General features: G+C 50.6%; 1 protein-coding gene across 1 annotated transcript; it reads left to right on the forward strand.

Moving 5' to 3' along the window:
* Window positions 1-2870: 2870 nt before the first annotated feature.
* Window positions 2871-15033, forward strand: DRD4 (dopamine receptor D4). Its single transcript, XM_051621295.1, has 4 exons — window positions 2871-3134; window positions 13009-13121; window positions 13497-14044; window positions 14758-15033. The coding sequence occupies exons 1-4, from the start codon at window positions 2871-2873 to the stop codon at window positions 14958-14960; spliced, it is 1128 nt and encodes a 375-aa protein (XP_051477255.1). The 3' UTR covers window positions 14961-15033.
* Window positions 15034-16110: the final 1077 nt, after the last annotated feature.

Raw genomic sequence — 16110 nt, forward strand, 5'->3', positions numbered from 1 at the left:
CCAGCCAAGTGCTTAAACCAAGGTAATTTTCTCCTATTCATGTTTGAAATCGTGGAGTCCAAGGCAGCTGGGTAAAACAGACTGTGTGGATCAACTGCTTTTAATCCACTCCAGGGAAAGGGCAGTACCCAGATCTTACTGTGTCCCCATGGCTGAAAACAGGGCTGCATGTGCTGAGAGTTAATCATGGCCTTTTCAAAAAAATTAAGGCACCTGGGGGGAGTAAGGGCATGGGGATGAAGGGAGGATTTCTTCCACAAGTCTCTTACTAGATTTAGATGAAACTCTGGTAGCTGGAGCCTGTAGACAGCTCTGAGAAGGTTCTCATTTTGTAAAAAGCTGACAAAAATATAGATTTCCCCCTCCATGTAGTGTAAATAACCCTTCCCTGCTGCGCCTTATCTTCCCACTGCCTGCCATAAACATCAGACTGGTCTAAATGGTTAGCTGGCCCTTAACATTTGATCTGAGGTTTGGTAGCACAGCTGGAAAGATACCCTTGAGTCTGGATCAGATCCTACATCTCCCAAGCCATCTGGACTAGAAATGGGGAGGTCAAAGCTTCCTTGTTCTTCCCAGCCTCAGGCACCTTCTCTGCTAGGCTGCACCAAGCTGGTTCCCATCAGGGCAGGGTGACTGCAGGGGTAGGTACAGCAGAGTCAGCCAGGGGCACCGTACTGGTTGTCCCCATCCTTACTCAGTAAAAAAGACACCAGTCAGTGGTGTCAGAGCCAACACAGGCAGTCTCTGCCTTGCTGCCTGTAGCATTGCAGAGAGGAAGGGCTTGTCCCAGGGAACGAGAAACACTACCCTAAACCCTGCCTCTGGGAATTGTAATTGGTGTCTCTTATTTTAGTTGATGTAATTATGAGAAATAATGTGAAAAGTGACTCAGTGTGGCTAACAGAATGAGGGTTGCCTGAGACTGCAGCTGCACAGATATTTCTCAACCAGCAGTAGCCAGTACAGAATACACTTATTATTTTTCTCTCATTTTCATCAGTCAGACACTGTAGCTCCCATGTTCAGTTTGTGACCTGCTCTACCACCTTTGCTCCCATATTTGCTGCCTTGCCAGTTGCTTCCTCGATCCTGCATTTCTGCAGTTCATCTGCACAGGACAGATGCAAAATTCCTTTTGAATTCCATCCTACATCTGGCAAAGTTTCTCCAACTGATCAAGACCATTTTTAATTCTTCCTCTGTGCTCCAGAGCACTGGCAGCCTCTCCTGTCTTGGTACTATCTTTAAATTTAATTAGTGGTCTCTGGACCCGCAGGCCAATTATGTAAACACTAAAGATTACCAGGTTCTGTACAGATCTTGGAATACAATTTTCCAGTTATTCACCCAACCTGTAATAATTTCACCTAGTCTTTCCTCTTATATTGCTGAGGAGAATGCCACGTGAGACTGCAGCTAGAGTCAAAGCTGAGATCCGTGGTGTTTACTATTTCTCCTCATATCTACAAGTGCTCCCAGGTCTGGCTCAGAAACAAACAAGCTCTTCTACTTTCTACGGATCAAAGCAACTCAAGTTGCCCTTTAGTGCCCTGATTTTTTTTTTTTTGTCTCTTCACATTTAAAACTAGGTAGTGTTTGCCATTTTCTGGACTTCCGGAGACTTCAAATGCTCTTGGAGATCAAAGCTAATGACACTGACTTCTCTACTCACTGTTCATCTTAACTGCTTTGAGTCTCCTGGAGAAAACACCTTCAGCTCAGGCTGACTTCAACCATCTTCTACTCTAAACACTTGCTTACCTGTTGAGTTTTCTCCCTTTTTGTGAGTGTCCAGCCCAGACCCAAGAGTTCTTTGATCTGCCACAATATTTACAATCCAGTGCTGGTGGGGCCAGTGCCTCTGCCATTTCTGAGAGGTGTGCATGGCCAGGCTCATGCCAAGAGAGACACTGTGTCCATCACACAGAAGTCTCACTGTAGGAGAACCAGCCCTCGGCTTATTCCTTTTTATCCTCCTGCTGTGCCACTTTTACAATAGAAGTCACTGAATGACCCCACATTTGCCATGCAAAAAATGTCAAGCAAATTATAAGCCCAAATAAAAGAACAAAGCATAAAAATGAAGAAAAAAACCCACCCCAAAAGCCAGCCCTAAACCCTGCCACTGCAGTGTCTTTTGTTCTTATCATCGTTTGTAGCTTTGAAGCAAGTGTCGTGTTGTCGTTTAACACTCACAGAGCTGCTTTGGGGCGGGAAGCACCCCACAGGGAATATGAACCGATTGCTGCAGGACCCGGCGCCGGGCGCTGAGCAAAGAAGAGCTGTACGGATTCTCTTGCTGCTGCTCAAGAGGCAACCTGCAGCCTCATCCTGGGAGGACACCTGGAGGAGGAGGCGGCTGTGGTGAGGTAGGCACTGAAGGGCAAGGGGTTAATCCCCGGATCTTTTAACATTTACTTCTTTTTCTTCCCCCGGTGAAGCCCCGGGCTGGCGACGCTCGCCGGGGCCACTGGAGGAGCTCAGTTACAAGCAGGGGTCGGTCCCACGAACAGCATCCCCCAGGGAGGGGTTGCTGGACCCGCCGCCACGGGCCGGGGGCGGCTGGGCGTCCTCGGCAGCGGCAGCTCCCCGGGGGCTCCGACGGGGGCGGTACCCCGGCAGCCTGTCCCCCGCTTCCCCGCCCCATAAGCCGCTCGCTGACCCAGTTGGAGCCGCGGGGGCCGGAGCCGGGTGTAGCTGCCTCACGGCGGCGGCTCCTCCCCGCTCCGCGGAAAGTTTGAGGCCGGCCCAACCCGCACCGGCCGCGGGGCTGAGCACGACGGGAGGCGGCGGGACCTGAGCCGGGAGCCCGCGGCGGGGGAGGGAGCTCCCATGCTCCGGGGTGCAGGGAGCATCGCCGCGGCTCCATGGGGAACGGCAGCACCGGGGCAGCTCCCTGCAACGGCACCGAGCTGCCACCGCCAGCCCCGCCGCCGGGAAGCCACAACATCGCCGCCCTGGTCCTGGGCATTCTCCTCATCCTCCTCATTGTGGGAGGCAACGGGCTAGTGTGCCTCAGTGTCTGCACGGAGCGGGCGCTGAAGACCACCACCAACTACTTCATCGTCAGCCTCGCCGTGGCTGACCTGCTGCTCGCCCTCCTCGTCCTGCCCCTCTACGTCTACTCCGAGGTGAGGCTGCCCGGGGGGCTGCGAGGCACCGGTGGGCCGGGGGTGGTGGTTTTTGTGCCCGGGGATCCTGAAATCTATCCTCTCCGCTTCGGGAGTGCGACCGCCGCTGCCCAGCCCCTGGGGACGGCCCCTGCCCTCCTGCTCCGTCCCCCCTCTCCCGCTGCAGGGAGGCTTGAGCCGCTCTCAGACCACCACGGCTTTTCCCCCTTAGTGTCCCACGACATCGCTGCTGCTTGCGGCGCCAAACGGCCGCAGGACCACGAGTGGTGGGAGCGGCAGCCGCGTTAGTGCAATTTCGTGGGCTCGCCCGCAGTTCTCCTGGGCGATTGCCGAGCTGCAAGTGCACCGACGGGAGATGCACCAAGTGCACCGAGGAGAGATGCACTGGGGCTCTGCCCCACGCCGGGTCAGTAGCTCTGGGGAGCCCTTGCATTGCACATTTCCCAGGCTGCCATCAGCAAATGGTTAGGGAGGGGTAGAGAGCTCCAGTGCTGTGTTATGCTTGGCATAAGGTGAGCAGGTTTTGGTGATAGGGGAGCTCTTTAGCCCCCTATCACCAGATCTCTAATGGCTTCTCATTTAGCCAGGAAGCAGGTTTCCATGATGAATTGAAATGAGGACGTTGTCTTTGTAGGGAGTGAGAGGGATCTGGTCACCCTTCAAGAAGGTGGTTTTGGCTGGTTTGGTTCGGGGCTCCTCCTGGTAGCTTCCAGGGTTTTGCGGGGGATTTGGTGAAGCAGGGTGAGGAGGCTGGTGAGTGCCTGCCCATTAGTACCAGCCAGTGGCTCTTTCCCTGCTCAAGAGGATGAAACACCCACAGGCCAACCCAGCAGTTGTCCTGCACCTGCTCTTGTAGGAGCTGCTGGGGTGGGAGAGAAAGGAGTCCTTTCCAAAAGTGGGGGGAGCCAGGATGTTACCTTGTGCACAGTGAGCACCCCCAGCAAGCTGCAGTCTGGGGGTGAGGGGAGTGTCAGATGTGCCTGGTGGTTTCTGACAGCCACAGGATTGGCAAGGTGGTGGTGGTGGTGGTGGTGGTGGTGTAGGTGCTTCCTCAGGGACTGAAAGCACCTGTCCCCATGAGGGAGACCAAGCCGTGTTCCCATCCTACAGGCTGGCACAGGAGCAGAGCTCAGGCCAAAGCATCTCCCCTTCCCTCCCATGCCTGGGCTGCCTCTCAGCATCTGACAGTGATGGGCCTGTATTTCCTTAAGCAAGGCAGGCTAGGGATTAGAGCTTATGATGCTCTTAGCCTCTTTACCTGGCCCTAGGTTTTTGCAGGACATCATGACCTCTCTGGAGACAGGTATTGAGGTGTTCTGGAGGGACAGGTTCAGCTGGGGACCCATATGAAGGACCAGAGAAGAACAGGAGCATTAGGTTCCCCTCTCTCTACCACACTTGTAGGAGTCACACTCCCCACCCCGCCCCCCCCCCCCCCCCCCCCCATGCTGTTTGGTTTTAGTGGTTTTGCTTTTCCCTCATTAACACAGTTGTGGTGGTTTGAAAGTTTGTGTCTTCAACATTCTACTCAGCTACTTCTTGCTAATTGGAATGCACTTATTTTTCTTGCTTTTTCTGCTGTCTTTCCATGCCTTTAGTTCCCTATTCTGTGGGCAGACATACACACCTGTGGTCTCCTCCAGGCTGCAGGCTTGAGTTTTGCTGGCATATGTAAAAAGCTGATCAACATACTCCTGGGTACCCCTGAAAATGCTTCCAATAGGACATGAGCTGTTATGGGGCTTTCCTTGGATGCCACAGACACCCCACAAATTCTGGCTGCTCAGGCAATGGGTGTTCAGCCCTGTATGAGCTTTAAAAACCTGGCCTGCCCAGCCTGAGCCCTAGCTATGGTGATACTTGGTGTGTTCACATCCATAGCTGTTCGTAAACATCAATATGTGGTGTAATTCTTCCATGTCTGTGCACCCAGGATATTAAACACCAAGGGATGAAGATGGCATATGACAGAATTGTCTTTCCCTCCAACTTCTGCATCTCCTGCAACAAGGCAGGATTTCAGAGACCCTGTAAAAAGATTGTGCACTGGGATCTGCTCTCCTCCCAGGCAGTGGTGATACACAGAGTGGATGTGGAGGATGCTGAGCAGGTGAGGAGGGAACAGCAGCAGAGTGCAGCAGGCACAGTGCCCCCAAGCAGGCAATGGGATCTGGAAATGCAGGGCAGCTTGGGCTGCTGTCTGTGTTGAGGCAGTACCCCTCTCGTGCCTGCGAGTTCCTCTGTGGGCTCAGCACCCATAGTGCCCAGGTTACCCATGTTAATTTTGAATAATCGATATTTGGTGCAGGATTTGTGGCTCATTTTGTGCTGAAATATTCTAAGGAAAAGTGAGAGTAACCATTGAGTCTGTCCCAGGGGACAGATTTTTTGTGGTTTGTTTGTTTTTCTTGGAGGCAAAAGCAAAAACTGTAGATCAGAATGAGATGTCTGGATGGGAAGTGCAGAGCATAGTGGTTGCTGCTGTTTAAAACTAGCTTGTTTTCAGCTGACACTCTGTGCCACTGCATTGAGCCACTGACATTGTGACATGGACAGTCCTGAATGTTCAGTTCCACCTTTATTCTTGGTGTGAGCTTTTTTCGTTGGGTATTTTTAATACTCCTGACAGAGTAAAAGAGGACTTGGAGGGCTTATTGGAAAACAAAAACAGGCTGAGAGGGTGGGCTTCTGCTTCTCATTCAACAGGAACACAACAATAAAATCTGACCACTTCCTTTATTCAGCAGGAGAAGCTTGGTCATCTTGTGGTTTTTTCCTGTGAGATGGCTTCTTGTGTAGGGTTTTTGGAAACATCCCTCCCAGTCAGGGCTTTAGAAAGCAGCTGGAGGGACTGAAACTTTTGAGGTGATATCTGACATTCCCAGAAAACTGCAGATCTCCCACAAGCTTCATTTGTGACAGGATTTCATCCTGTGAGAGGTGGATTATCTTTGGCTGCTGTTCACAGAAGCCTGAGCACAGAGGGAGAGGCCTTGATCTTGCCTGCTATTTCTAGCTGTTAAGAAAGCTTATTCTGATGTGTTAGCAGCATTTGTTGACACATACTCTCCTTTTGTAATTCTGAAAGAGCCAGCACAACTTTCTGCCATAGCTAAACCTTCAGGCCATGGTGAGGATACAGAACTCATGGCTTTAGGAAGCCAAATTGTGTGTTCATTCTCTCTGGATGTCCCCTGTTTGTACCTGCAGGGTTGGAGGATTGCTGAAAACAGGCGCTAAACAAGGGGCAAATTGGTGTGTGTGGTCACAGCTGTTTCTTTTCCATACCATGTCATAGTCACTGCAGTCTTGTTTGAAACCAGAGCTTGGCAGAGGGCAGGAAAATGGGGCCACCTAATGCAAACCTCCCCTAGTCATGTACTTACATGTGCAGCTTGTGGGAGAAGCACCATGGTGGTGTGATGGCTTTCTGATGGTGACAGGAGATGGTGTCTCAGCAGTATGACAGGGAGAGGTATAAATCTCTGGGGAAGGTAGACTGCTCTTCTGCAGCAGCCTTGTCTTTCAGATGAGAGTGTGCAGTGCTGTCCTAGCTGTAAATCCAGAGCCAGTAAGGGAAGGACAGTGGGAAGCAAGGGGGAAGGAGGTGGTCTAGGGCACTCCCAGGGGCCCACAATAGTTCCCCAGGAGCAAAGCCCTGCTTTTGTGTGAAGAGAGGTCCGGAGAAGATGCCAGGGTCTGCCTGGAGGACTTACAGTACTGAAAATGGGGGTTATTGCTCCCCTGAGACAGTGAGGACACAAGAAAGCAAAGCTACAAGGTGCTGTGGAGGTGCTGCAGATTCCTTAGGCTCTGAGTGGCTTTGCCTACCAGAAATCAGCAGTGAGGGAGTCACAGGGCTGCAAAGTCTTCGTGTTAAATGCTTCCTTTGCCCAAATACTGCCACAATGGCAGGAGCCACAGCAGCAGTTTATATAGTCCTCATTAACCAGAGGCATTCCCAGCAGCTAGAGCAGGCTCCAGGCTGAGCAACTTCCACTCCTGCCCTCTGCTGTGGAGCATCCTCCTGCCTGGCCCTGTGAACTGCTCCTCTGATCAGCTCTCTCCTTAATCCACACTGAGTGCCTGAGCTGGGAACGGGGCCGGATCCCAGTGGCTGCTGCAGGGGCTCTGTAAGGCAGGGTTATGTAAACATCTTTACCACTAACTGATCTCTCTAATTGGTTATGAAAAAGAGGAAACAGTTTTAGCAGATCTCTGTATTTGCCCAGCTCCTTCCACAGGGAAGATGAGTCCTTCCAAGCACGCACTCTGCCCTGCAGGTCCCCAGAGCCTTAGAGCAGCCAGTCCCAATGACACCAGCTGTTTTCTGGGTGGGATGTTGCTGTTCTGCAGAAAACTTTCAGGTGTCAGTGTACCACTGGTGTGGAAAGATCTCTTTTCCACCGCATGTTGTGTGCCTGTGATGCAGCTCTTCTGATGAGAGACCAGACCTCTACGCTCTTCCAAATCTTCTGTGGCTCTCTATGAAAGCATGTCATCCTTTTTGCAGCAGTATTCAAGATCAGTCTTTTCTGGAATCTTACAGCTTTAGTGGAAATAGATGTTCTCCTAGGCCTGACTGATGCCTGAGCCACACAGTCTCTGCACACAATCCTGGGGAGGTGACACAGGCCAGCAATATAAACCAGTGCTAAGAATTTTATTTGCAGTGACCAATAGCAGGGGGAAGGTGTCTCTGAATTTTGGACCCTCGTAATGTTTCGAGCGTGTATGACCACACTTGTTCCTCATTTCTGAAGAACTTTGATCTCAATTATTTAAGTCAAGAAGGGATGTTAGAGCAGACATGAGGCCACCTTTGTCTTGTGTCCCATTCTATCCTCACCCGCTCCCCTTGCAGGCTGCATTGTGTCTTCTGCAGAGTGCAGCAGTGGTCATAGCTCATGAAAAAAGCCCAGAATCAGCTTCTTGTGAGCATTTGGACAATTCTTGGACTCTGGTGCTGGACTTAGACCACTTGCAAGGATTATTACTCTTCTGATTGGTGTCCTAGTCTTCTCAGCAGGCCTGGGCTCTTAGGATTAGCACTTTCAGTCTCTCCATGTTATGTGCTTGAGCCATGGCCTCACTGAGGGCAGGCAGGTGCTTGTTCAGAAAGTCCACTGGGCATCTCCTACTGCACTGCCAGGCTGCTGTTGCCTGGGTGTCTTCTTTCAGATGCCATCACCACCAAAGATGGAAGGATCACTTTGTGTGCTCCGCTTCTTAGCGACCCTTATTTGCAGGGCTGGCCAGAGAGGCGGGTGTGGAGCTGCCATGTGGGGCTGTGCAGAAGCACCTGGCAGGACTGAGAGAAGAACTGGCAGCATAGCAAATAAGAATAAAACCTTTGGCCCTGTCCTGGCTCGTGCCCTCAGGAGCACTGGTGGAGTAAGAGCTCTTCTAGCATCAGGCTTGTTTGCAAGAAGGCAGATTCTTTTTCTTAAAAATCAGCTGGTGCTCAGGAAGAGGGACATCAAAATAACCAGACTGGGAAGGCAGCCTGCAAGGGTGTTTGAGAAGTCTCCTGCTACCCATCATCCTATAAAATCTTTTTCTATTCGTTGTAAGAAACATTTGGAGTTGTTTCTCCTCTGCACATAGTGGTTGATCCAGAACCTAAGTGCCATTTGTAATGAGATGTTGGTGCCTTGTAAGAGACATGGTGGCTGGATGTGAACTTATGGCTTTGCCAGCCTTGCTTGGCTAAACAAGCAGCCAGTCTGTGCCAGGGATATCACTCTGGAAGTGTTAGTGCCCAGAGCTACCATTGTTATCACCTACCTATAAACCCTCCTTGTTTGCCATGAAGCTGTGAGCCAAGGGCAGGGTGTGACCCTCCTTGCCACACACATACATTTTTCCATCTTTTTCCAAGAGGTGATGCCTGGAGGTTTCAAGTGTGATGGTCACTGCACCTCACCTCTTCAAGGCTCAGACTGTGTTCTCACCAGAGCTGTGCAGAGCATGTCATCTGCCTTAGGACAGTCGTAGCAGGTATGCTGGCCTCTGGGGTTGTATTTGCAGCTTTGTTTCATTTTGTTCAGGGAGGCATCTTGCCAGCACAGCACCTGCTTTGCTGCACAACTGGCTGTTGGTGGCTTCTCAGCACCAGCACTGCTGACCCCATGTTGAAAACAAGGGGTCTTGCACTGAAAAAGCAGAGAATGCAAAAAAGGCTGAGGGGAGTGGAAGTGCTCTGGAGCACTTGTTAAAGGTAGCTTGAGCTGTTCATGATCCCTAAAGTCTTACATTGTACCTTGATGGGTTAATCTTCTGCAACCTCCTGTAATTAGGTACCACAATCGTATGACCCAGCAAAGCCAGCCATGCCTCTAATCCAAAGTCACTCACCCATCCATGAGGCTCTTGGCACATTTTGCTAAGGGCAGAAACATCCCATAACAGCAAGTCCTCTCCCAGCACTTTCCCTGATTCTTGGGGGTTGGTGGGGAAAGGGAAGAGCTTGTAACATTTTTTGAGTGCCCAACTTGAATCTCACAGCAAAAGCTGCATCCTCTGAAGGTGCTGCAGTCTGAGAGCACTTTTACTTTTCAGGAGCAATGAGTTCCCCAGAATCACAAACAGGCTTTGAAAACTGTAGCCCAGAATAAAATTTTCTCTCTCCTAATCTGAACTGAGCTTGTCAGGATCCTAGTGAGCTTGGCAAAAATCAGAGGTTGTATTTTCTGATTCAGCTGCCAAATTCAGTGTGGGGTGGCTGAGCTGTGCTAGAGGAAAGGCTGAATGAAGCATCCAGGCCTGAACCCAGTCCTCCCCTGGAGGTTCCCACTACCCCACAAGGAGATGGCTGTATAGAAATAGCCAGGCAGTTTCTGCAGTTTGTCCTTTGGCTTCACAGCTCCACTAATCATAATCCTGTGCCTGACATCATTACTGCCTGCTATTAATCCCTGCAGAGCTGCCCGTGTCCTGGCAGGCCTTGCTGCCCCTGCCCCATGTGCCATTGAGAACATTCCCCACGTGGCTCCTTTTCTGTGCTGGCATGAATAAAACCAGAATCTCTTGGGCAGCTTCTCTGCTTGAGCAGATTTATCCCCAGCTCCTGAACTGTGCTACTCAGTCCCATTCCTTAACAACTGCCCCCAGGTTACTCAGCATTTTTCTGGTACCAAACTGCTCTGGTACCAAAGAGCTAATCCAAGAAGGTGGTGGACAACTTATATATATTATATAAATAATTATAATACAGCACATTATACATAGATAAAAATATATAGTCGTATGTATACCTTATAGTAATATTTATTATATATAATGTATATTTTTATAGTAGTAAGAGTATTTCTAGAGTGTATATATATAGTGTTTGATATTTTACAAAGTCCCAGGGGCATTTTACATTTATATTTATTTGTATATAATAAACATAATAACTTTAAATCTAATTTATAAATACACAGGCATTACATACACAGCATATATTATATAGAAAGAGATAGGAAAACTATATATAATGTCTAAAATGGTGATGGAGTCACAGGACGTGTTTAAAAGTTGTGTAGATGTGGTGCTGAGGGACATGATTTAGCAGTGGGCTTGGTAGAGTTGGGTTAATAGTTGGACTGGAAGATCTTAAAGGTCTTTTCCAGCCTGTTTTTGTGCTTCTGTGCCTCTAAACGATTCAATGTATTCTAGAAACACATTCCAAAGCCTCTCTATGTGCACAATATGTATAAATGTTTACCATCTTCTGTATCTCATATTGCAGCAATTATAATATGTAGCTTGTTACTGTATGTATATTATATACAATTATAAACAGGTGTGTATTCTCTATGGTGTGAAAAGACCATACCTAGATATCTATATTCTGTCTATATGGGTCTTTGCAGGGGGCTGAGCTGTCTGGGTGTGCTCTGACCCTACCTGGCAGTAATCAGGTCACAGCAGCAGGTGGTTAATCCCAGCCAGTGCTTGGGGGGCGGGATTGGCTGGTGCTGCAGGAGGGGACACAGCCAGGGCATTGCTGCTGCTCTCCCACCCTGGCTGCAGACTGGGGGGCTCCTGGGCCTAGGCAGGGCATCCCCATGAGCTGCTGCTGCTTCTCCCAGCAGCTCAGCTCCTTCAGTTCTGCAGGCAGCCTGTTCAGAGGGTGGCCACAAGCTTCTGTGTTAAGACTGTCAAGGAATATGAGCTAAAGAAACAAACTTTCTGTGTGTGTATGTATGTGTATATTATATAGATCACCTAACTGCATGGCTAAGGATTAGTGTGAGAGAGAACAGAGCTACAGGCTCCAAGTGAGAGCCCTGTGTCTGAGTGGGACATGACAAGTGGCCATGGATACTGACCACCTTGTTTTCAAGTTAGATCATCTCTCTTTGCATGGCATGTTGAATACAGAGCTTGGGCTCCTCACCTAACTGCTCTTGCAGAGGGACCCAAGGGATGGTGGTGTTTGCCTGGCACTCACAAACTGGAAGGAAGAATTCTCTGCTTCCATAGTGGGAAAAGCTCATTGAGCCCTCCTGGTTTGCCTGGGGGGGGATGAGCACTTGGAGAGGTCTCTGCCTGTGCTGAGAATGCTGATGGGAACAACAGCACGTTGGCATGGCACAGGAAAGGGGTTGAGCTGACACTTCTGCATCAGCCTCAGAAGTGCTTTGATGCTAGAACACTAACCTGGTTTTACAGGCTCTGTTTGTTGTGCCTGGAACTGAGTGGTTTTGACAAGGATTTAATTTGGAGTTGGTGCTTGCAGACCACACAGTGGTGTTGCTCCTGAGTGCTGAGGATGACAGAGTTTGACAGGAGTCTGATACAGGGAAAGAGGGAACCTGTCTTCCTCTCTCCTGCTAAACTAGGCTGGAAGGGCTAAGAGCTTGAGCTGAGCAGGGTTTTGAGTCCCTCTTTTAACAGTCAGGGGAAGACAAAAAGATACCCTCTTATGTACTAAAATTAGAATTTTTATTAAAATTCTGTTTAAAGTCTCATCCTAGCAGCAGGAAGGAAGGTGACATTCAGTGCCCCAGCTTTGGGTGCAAGAGGGTCTGGACAAGTGGTGCTCTGTGCTGCAGAGGGTTTGAATGAATCCTGATCTATTTCTGTGCTGCTTGAGCTTTTCCTTCCATTCCCATTTTCCAACACCTGGATTCACAGCATCCTGCTGAGCAAACGTTCCTGTTCCACAATCTGGTATCCACAAACCTTTGGGCATTGTCTAGCTTTGTTGTTTTTTCCTGGGGATTATCTGGGATGCAGCAAGGTAGATCTTTAACTGCTATCTTTTGTATAGCTTCCAATAGGGACCCATCACACGGGCCTGACCATGTCCTCTGGCTGGCAGCTCTGCTGCTTGGCCCTGGGTGCCTGCAATTGGAGAGAAGGAGAACAAGAGGTTGGATCTGGTGAGCTCTGGTAGTCTCCAGAGGCTGGCCTAGTGTTCAGTGACAGAATGAAGCAGCTCTGTGACACACACCAGCTATTCACGTCCTCCGCAAACAGGAGCAGTTTGGATGTGAACAAGGGCAGTTGAGCTCAGTGACCTGCAGCTGGTGGTGCTGCCCTGGGAATGCTCGGCCCTGCATTCCTGGGATTTTGGGGTGGTGAGCATGGGGTTGTGAGCCTGCTGGCTGTCCCTCTGCACTTACCCAAGGCAGTGCTGCCCTGGGTCCATGGTCTGTGGGCTCAATTCTTCATCCAGACCAGAACTACAAAGCCCTAAGCAAGCTGTGAACTCGTGGTGGGGCTAATTCTCATGTGCAGCTGGAAGGAGAGTGTCATACCAGGACTGCTCAACATCAGGCTCCATGTTTGGAGAATGTGAGTGGTGCCCAGACATGAGTTGTTTGGTGTCATTTCACAGGCAGGGGGACAGGGCATCTGCTGACCCTGGGGATCTTTTCAGTTCCAGGGAGGCGTGTGGTCCCTCAGCACGGCGCTGTGCGATGCCCTGATGACCATGGACGTGATGCTGTGCACGGCCTCCATCTTCAACCTCTGTGCTATCAGCGTGGACCGGTGAGTGCCTTCCCCATCCCCATGCCAGGGGAGCACTGTGTCGTGGCAGTGAGATGATTCCATGCACGTCCTTGGAGGGAGGCTGAATCCTTTTCTCCCCTAAGGAGGGTTTTCTGCCCTGCCAGTGTCCCCTATCACCAGCTTTGTGTCCCATCAGTACCCTTGTGGTGACCAAACTGCACAGTGGTGTGAGGAGGCTGGAGCTGTCCCTTTGGGGGCTCTTCTGAGGAGGGAGGCTGGTTGTAGCTCAGGCCTCAGTATGTAAACAAACCGAGGGGGAAGGACAGGGGCAAGCAGCTTTGGGAGCACGTGGTCATGTTACCAGTGGTGACACCACCATACTGGGACTGACTCACCTGGGGCCTGTCTTGGCAGGTTCATTGCTGTTTCAATCCCACTCAACTACAACCGGCGACAAATCGACCTGCGGCAGCTGATCCTCATCTCCACCACCTGGATCTTCGCCTTTGCTGTGGCATCCCCAGTCATATTTGGGCTCAACAACGTCCCAAACCGGGACCCCAGCTTGTGTCAGCTGGAGGATGACAACTACATCGTGTACTCCTCCATCTGCTCCTTCTTCATCCCCTGCCCCGTCATGCTGGTGCTCTACTGCGCCATGTTTCAAGGACTCAAGCGTTGGGAAGAAGCCAGGAAGGCCAAGCTAAGGGGCAACATCTATGGGGCCAACAGGAGGCTCTATCACCCCTCAACCTTCATCCCGAGGGAGCAGACAGGACTGGAGCCAGGGGAGTGCAACCCTTACGCCCGCTCCGACCACCCTGGGGACTATGGGGTGAGCAATGGGATACAGACTGTCTCCTACCCACACCTCAAGTACCCCCACCCAGGACAGGGCCGGAAGCGGGCCAAGATCAACGGCCGGGAGCGGAAGGCCATGCGAGTACTGCCCGTCGTGGTTGGTGAGTAGCAGAGGGTGTGGGGCAGGGGGGAAGGGGTGGCCTTGTCCTGCAGCTCAGACTGGCAGGACTCCTCGGAACCTGGTGAGGTGAACTGCTGCTTTGTGGGCTCCCTGCTGGAACCACATGGCCCAGGCAGAGTGCTGGGGCAGCCATGAGAGGGGACACACTGAGAACCACATCTTCTCCTTGCTGAAGGAGGGGAGGCTGAGATAAACACTATCTCTTTGGTCCTCCTGCCTCTTCATCATGTGTGGGCTCATTTAACCACCCACTCTGCCCTTGTTCCTGCCAAAGAGCCTGCTTGTGGCTCAAGACCTGCTGCATCCATCCCTCCTTGTGCAGGATGTTTATCCAGTGACCATCTCAGTATCCCTCTGAGCCAGAGTAGCGCCAACAACCACCCTTGGGAAAGGGCCCATGTACAGTGTTTCTCATCCAACCTTGGCTTCAAGGTAAACCTGTGACTCCTGATATCTTAAATGTGTATCTGAAACCACATATATAACTTTGACTTTTTAGTCACCATTTAGGATGAGAAAGACATCCTAAATGTTTTGTCTGGGTGTGAGCCCAGCTCTACATGTCAGCACATCTGCTGCTTTTCCCCAAGCACTCTTAGCTGTTCCCCTTCTCCCTCAGCCCAGGCTGTTCTTGGTAAATTAAACCCTTTTCCACATTCATGTCACTTTCTCTCTTTCATGTCCCTCTGGCAGGTGCTTTCCTCTTCTGCTGGACACCTTTTTTTGTGGTCCACATTACCAGGGCTCTCTGCAAGTCCTGCACCATTCCCACTCAAGTCACCAGCACTGTCACTTGGCTGGGTTATGTCAACAGTGCCCTCAACCCCATCATTTACACCGTGTTCAACACCGAGTTCAGGAACTTCTTCCGCAAAGTCTTGCACCTTTTCTGCTGAGCCCCGGCCCTGGGGGAGAAGGAAACCACCAGGCTCCTTTTTTGTATAGTTCATTAAAGATCTATTTCTGCCTAAGGTCTGCTGTCTTTGTTGGGGAGGAGGGAAGGAGGCCAGATGGCAGCTAAAGGATACTGGTTCCCAGCTCTTTGTAGTACAGACTTCCAGGTGAGTACCAGCAGATGCAGCTCAGATACTCTTCCCACTGGAAACTGCAGCTGCAGCCACTGTTTTTACCACTTGGCAGTTGAGAAGGTAAGAGATGCCACAGGCAGCAGGGGAGGTTCTCAGAACAGCTCTTGCTTTGGCTTTAGGTGTCTGGTCTGCCAGGAATCATTTCCAGCCTGCAGGAAAAAAATCCTTGATACCTTTCGGTGAAGCTGAGTGCAGTGACCCCAAGAGCAGCCAGAGGGAGCAGCTGGTGCCTTCCTCAGGCTCAGAGGGGAAGATGATTATTGCACGAAACAGCCATTTTCTGAGTAATGATTTTTGTGTAGGATTGTTGCTTTCCAAGGGGTAATTTGTTTGCTTAGAAACAAATGGAAAAAGGGACTGCAGGGAGGTTTGAAGGTGTTCTTTGACTAACAATTGCTCGATCAATTTATCACCAAGAAATAAACAGGCTAAATTCCCACAGTGATTAAATTGTAAATTTTTGCATTGTGTAGCTTGCCTTGGTGCTCAGCTGCCCCAGACACCAGGGCTCTGACAAGAAGCTCCCTGAGAGCTTTAGTTACACGAGCTACCAGTTTTTCATTTAAGAAAGAAGCTGCCCCACTCTCTGCCTGTTTGGTTGTTTGGTTTTTTTTTTTCCCCTGAAGAAGTGCAGTAAGGCCAAAAGCTGGGCAGTAACCAAGGCTCAGCTACACTCAGCAACAGCCTGTGTGGTAAGGCTGGAGCAGGACTGGCTCTGGTGGTGTGAGGGGCTGCCCAGTCACCTGCACAAGCAGGAGGGCTGCAGGATCAGTACCTGGTGTCTCTGCTCCCCTCTTGTCCTTGTATCCACTCAGGGCTGTGTTTCCAACCAGCAGCACCACCCCAGGATGGCTGTGGAGACTGCAAGGAGAGCCAAAGGGGTGAAGTGACAGAAACACATTCCACCATTTTTGACATTCCATGCAGCTTTAGCTCTGCAAACACCAGAGATGCTGCT

The sequence above is a fragment of the Apus apus genome, chromosome 5, assembly GCF_020740795.1.
Source record: "Apus apus isolate bApuApu2 chromosome 5, bApuApu2.pri.cur, whole genome shotgun sequence".
In the NCBI taxonomy this organism is placed as follows: Eukaryota; Metazoa; Chordata; class Aves; order Apodiformes; family Apodidae; genus Apus; species Apus apus.

Bases quoted from the DNA above. Each gene is read 5' to 3' on its own strand.
- DRD4 (XM_051621295.1), top strand. From the start codon at position 2,871: ATGGGGAACGGCAGCACCGGGGCAGCTCCCTGCAACGGCACCGAGCTG. The intron at 3,135-13,008 runs GTGAGGCTGCCC...GGATCTTTTCAG, and splicing joins CCCTCTACGTCTACTCCGAG to TTCCAGGGAGGCGTGTGGTC. The intron at 13,122-13,496 runs GTGAGTGCCTTC...CTGTCTTGGCAG, and splicing joins TGTGCTATCAGCGTGGACCG to GTTCATTGCTGTTTCAATCC.